General features: G+C 43.0%; 1 protein-coding gene across 1 annotated transcript; it reads right to left on the reverse strand.

Moving 5' to 3' along the window:
* Positions 1 to 486: 486 nt before the first annotated feature.
* On the reverse strand, positions 487 to 3548 carry LOC103630682 (uncharacterized membrane protein YuiD). The gene is made up of 5 exons (XM_020539640.1): positions 3086 to 3548; positions 2206 to 2362; positions 1462 to 1512; positions 1217 to 1312; positions 487 to 673 (listed from the first exon to the last, which is right to left on the reverse strand). The coding sequence occupies exons 1-5, from the start codon at positions 3292 to 3294 to the stop codon at positions 614 to 616; spliced, it is 573 nt and encodes a 190-aa protein (XP_020395229.1). The 5' UTR covers positions 3295 to 3548; the 3' UTR covers positions 487 to 613.
* Positions 3549 to 5032: the final 1484 nt, after the last annotated feature.

Here is a 5032-nt window from a genome sequence, read left to right on the forward strand (position 1 = left end):
ATGATGGTGAAGAAGGGGAGGCATCCAATATCCCAGGAGAGTTTGATGATGATTTTTGAGCGACGGGAGATGGGGAGAGTAGCTATTGCTAGATTGCATTAGCATATTTGCTGCATTACTAACTGCAGCTAGTTACTATTAATTATGCCATTACAAACTATCTATGTGGCTATTTCAGATTTGGTATTGTGTTGTTTTAAATTTTGTGACTTGCTATTGTTCCTTTAGAAACTACTTTGTGGCTATTTCATATCCATTATTCTATTATTGTGAATTTGTGATGATTTCTAGTTTATGAGCTGTAACAGCTGTTTGGTTGCTTGGTATTTTGTAACAACTGTTTGTAACAGCTACTAAGGCGTCGCCTAGACGCCCGCCTAAGTCGCCTAGGCGGTCAGGCGGTGGCTGGGCGCCTAGTTCCGCCTAGCTGCCTTTTAAACCATGATCCTAACCACTAAATAATGGCCTCTGCGGTTCACTCTGAAGTGCAAACAGAAAAGAAAATTCTGACATTTATGACAGGCAAACATGTACAAAGAGAATTTTTTTTACAAGAAGATTTATATATTAAGGTCAATAGGATTCGTGTACAATGCAAATCCTAGCTCATTCCTCATACAGACTTTCCCATGAAATAAGCGACTGCACAGCCAACAAGTGCTCCTGCAAAAACCTGCAGTAACAATAGGAAGACAATGAAAACAAACTAAGGTAGAAATTAGAAGCAATGCAGAAACATATGACGATAATGCAGCAACTGGCAATTCAACAATCGTATCAAGATACACATGTACCAACAATAGGCCAAGCAGCCAAAAAAATTTTGATTAGCATAAATTAGTCCAAATTAGATTCTGGAATACAACAATACAAATCACAGTTAAAAAGACTCATTTGACATTGAGATGCAATATACATTATCATTTGGCCATTTCTTAAAGCAGCAGTATAATACAGAAGGGCACCAAATCGTGCATCACTCCACCAAGCTTCATTTCAAGAACTGAACAAGTACCATATTACTATGTAAGGAATACATGTAGGGATGCAAATGGGGTTTATACTCGAACCCGCAAATATGCCTCTTTAAGCGGACCATTCGCGGACCACTTGTTAAATTGGGCATCTTTTATATTTCAGTGCTAAATAAGGAACCATGTCGTTTTGCAATGCTAAATAGAAAACTTTCTCTAGAAGATACGAGTAGTAGAGCTACCTGAAGTGGGCTGTGTCCAAGAGGTTCCCGTAGTGGCCTAAAGGTTGAAATGATTGGATGTTCTGCTGGGAATTCACAGACTATTTGATTTAACAACTGCACCAAAAGTTACTAAACTGAATTAGAAGAGAAACACCAATAGATTCAATGGTGATGCAAGTTCAAAACAAACTGACAGCACCGTGCAACAAAACAGTGCCTTATGTTTGCAATAAGGCATGGAAATTGGAAAATCACAAACTTACCGCAGCTTGGCGGCCTGTGTGCCATCTAATTCCTGATGCATCATACATTACCTATATGGAGAAAATGTAAGATTAGGAGATATTAAAAAAAGAAAATAAAAAGGCAGCTAACATTTATTTATCTATAGAAAAGGGCTCATGTCAATATGCTTGCAACAAAACCTAGCTGTTTTTGCAATCTCTTTTTCCTAAATAAAGATAAAATACTTAAGTAAACCAAGGGAAAATATTCTAGTCATTAGTGCACAAAGTCCAGGCATGGTTTCAGAGCGATGGCACCAGTGGACATCAGCTGGCATGGTTTCAGAATGCAGAAGCTCTTCTCCACATAACATAAAGAGCTTTTGTCAAATTGACATAATGAAAGCGAACGGCTTTGGCATGAAAGTGCATGGAAATGTACAATTGAAACAAAATGAATGTTGGCCACTACTGCAAGTCAGCCACTGCCATAAAGGATGCGCATGTTCATTATAAATAAAGTGGTATGTATAGTATCTCAGATTATTTAAAAAAGAAAGAAACATGCCCATCCTCAGCAAGGCAACAAGAGGTCAACTATTGGTTGTATTTGTACTGAAAACCCTACTTGTATAAGGAACAGACGATAAAGAAAAACTATTGGCTGTACTGTGTAGGAAAGAAATTAGTGCCAATGCCTACAGAAAGGAATGCTACCAAGGTTGCAACACCCACATGCTTAAAAAAAGAAATTCATGGGAACTGATTGATTTAAGTACATACAACTGCAGCAAAAACCAATGCGAGGGCAAATGCAGAGCTATCTGCGCCTTCTCGTTGACCCACAGCAACGGCCAAGCTCCCCACAGTTGCAGAAAGAGATGACATGACTCCAGCTGAAGTAAGAAATTTCCTTGCATCCCACCTCTTCTCTTTTAACCTGCAATGTCTAGGAAGAACAAATTACGGATTACTGGAATGGCACTGCAAACTCTCTAGGTTAAAAGCTCAATAGTTCATCCACCTATATGCAATTAGCCTTGCGTTAATGCCAGCTGTAGTTCGGGTTAAAAACATATCTAGGGGGTTCAGTTTGCACTTTCTCACGTGGAAACGGTACAATGTGACTTTCAAGGCAGAAGTACGATCAAAACCGACATGAACCAAAACCCATGCTGTGTGTGTCTCGGGGGGGGGGGGGGGGGGGGGGGGGGGGGGGGGGGGGGGGGGCGGCAGAAGCAGGAGGTACCACCGTCGTGCAACCTGTCAGTCAGCCTTGCCCGAGTGTCACACTTAGTTCTTCCTTCTATTTTAGAAAAGACCATAATGACAAGAGTAATTTTTAACAAATTGCGTCACCGTAATCCGTGAGGTTACTGTCGTGCTATACAGATGGCATAGTCTTCTCCACAACCTACAAACAAATGGCGAAGCTCATCTCCAGCTCCAAATTAAGCTCGTGGAAGTAAAGTTTATCCCTTGGTTCGAAACCCTCAACCCAAACCTTCCGCAGGAGACGGTGAGAGAGAAAAAAACTAACTTTCCCGAACCAAACCCCAAATCCGATCGCAACCGGGAGCAATCGCGTCGGAACCAACGACCAAGTATCAATCGTCCCCGCGCGTTAGATTTAGATCTAGGATAGGGGAAACGGGGGACGCACCAGATGGAGAGGAGGTTGATGAAGTTGGCGCAGGCGAAGGCGAGGAGAGCAACGGCGAGGGGGAAGTTGCCGCCTCCTCCGCCCACGCCGATGGCGCCCAAGCCCCCGGCTCCGGCAACCAGGTCCGCCGCCGCTGCCGACGACGAGGAGGCTGTGGACGGGGCCGTGCCGGTGCCCCCCGAGGCGGTCAACATCTCGCTGCCCCTCATTGCCGCTGGACCTAGTAGGTGGGTAGTCTGGCTCGCTCACTGGCTCCCTCGGTCCCTCCCCTCCCTCCGTTCCGTGCCTCGTCTCGTCCAGTCGTCCGTCGCTTCGTTCGCAGTTTGTTGGATCGGGACATCGGGTTGGTTGGTGTTCGCTTGCTGCCTGCCGGTGCCCGGTGGCGTCGGCTGCGTCGCGTCTTGTATTCTCTCCGCGGGGCTACATTGCCAGTCGCAGTGGGTGCACGCTGCACGGCCGTTCGTCTCCGCGGGGTGAGATGGCAGCGGGCACGTTTCACCCGTGCACTCACGGGTAATAGTGTGCGGGTTTAGATATGAGTTTGTACTCATAAGTTTAGTTCTTAATCTGATAATTTTTTTTCTCGTGAGTATGAAAATATTATATCCATACCTGTAAACATACATACCTGCAATGGATATATGTGCGTATATATGGACATATGTCTGTATATATAGAGAGAGGATATTAAAACCTCTGAACTTCAAGTTTATGTTACCCAGTCTCCCCAAACTCCCGCGGCCCTGTATCCATGATAGGCGCGACCTCCACATCATCCTGCACGCACGATCCGGACGTGCAGGGTGTTTTTAAGTATGTTGCAACTGACTCTATGCGTGAGATCTATTTCGATTGCATGCGTGAGATTTGTATGGAGTTTGTCTTCCGGTCCAACACCCATCACCCCAACACCCACCACCCACAACATAATGTGTGGTTCTATTTTTCACGCAAATAACGTAAATAGTTCTCAGAAACAGTGTAAATATTTTATAGAGATAGCATAAGACCCTGCCCAACCACTGGACCATGTCCACACACGCAGATGTATGCATGCAGATCCTATTTTTATGGTAGATCTGATAATTATGACAGATCGCGTGAGTTTCCATTGTATGTGCGTAAATTTTGGATGACATTTTCGTTTCTGCGTGCGCTCAACTATTGAATGGCTCCATAAATATAGAATCCTTCCAACAATCATGCAGCTAGGCTCGTTAGAACCAGTTTATGACATATATCGATACTAATTATGCTACACGTTAGTTATATATGTAATTCGGTACACTGCGCAAAAATGTTAATTGTTGCATGCACACAAATTTAGGATGGTAGGAATGTGCGATGAAAAGAAATGGATTGACATGCATGAAAACAAAAGATTTTATTGAAATGCTTTATTTTCTCCATAAATATAGGATCGCTACAACAGCAGTTAGGTTCGTTATAACCCGTTTATGATATATACTGATACTAATTATGATATACGGTATAGATATTTATGCAATATGGTACATTGCGTAAAAATCTGTCATGCGGATCACTCGTGGACGTGTCTCCATGTTCGAGATAAAAACCTTCAACTTTAAGCGTAAAAACCCGAATTTATGAGCGTAAAAATACTGATCCAACCTGAAAGTTGTTGCAAACCTTTTGATGTTGGTATAAAGTGACATAAAAATATGTACGCGGTTGTATGTCTGAAAGGGAAATGTGCCCTTGGGCCATTTATAAGTATTTTGGTGATTGAGTGCCGACGCAAGTGCTTTTGTGTTGATCTATGCAATGTGGTGGACAAAGTGCAAATCATGTCAAAAGGTATGTTTCTAGACTTAGTACATTATTTAATGGACTAATGTGTTGTGTCTAAGTGCTGGAAACAGGAAAAATCAAATTGAAAATGAGATGGCTTTGTTCAGCCAAAGTCTGCTCAGTCTGTGAGCAACG

The sequence above is a fragment of the Zea mays genome, chromosome 6, assembly GCF_902167145.1.
Source record: "Zea mays cultivar B73 chromosome 6, Zm-B73-REFERENCE-NAM-5.0, whole genome shotgun sequence".
NCBI lineage: Eukaryota > Viridiplantae > Streptophyta > Magnoliopsida > Poales > Poaceae > Zea > Zea mays.

Bases quoted from the DNA above. Each gene is read 5' to 3' on its own strand.
- LOC103630682 (XM_020539640.1), bottom strand. From the start codon at position 3,294: ATGAGGGGCAGCGAGATGTTGACCGCCTCGGGGGGCACCGGCACGGCC. The intron at 1,513-2,205 runs GTATGTACTTAA...TTCTCCATATAG, and splicing joins CATTGGTTTTTGCTGCAGTT to GTAATGTATGATGCATCAGG. The intron at 674-1,216 runs GTAGCTCTACTA...TTGTTACTGCAG, and splicing joins TTGGACACAGCCCACTTCAG to GTTTTTGCAGGAGCACTTGT.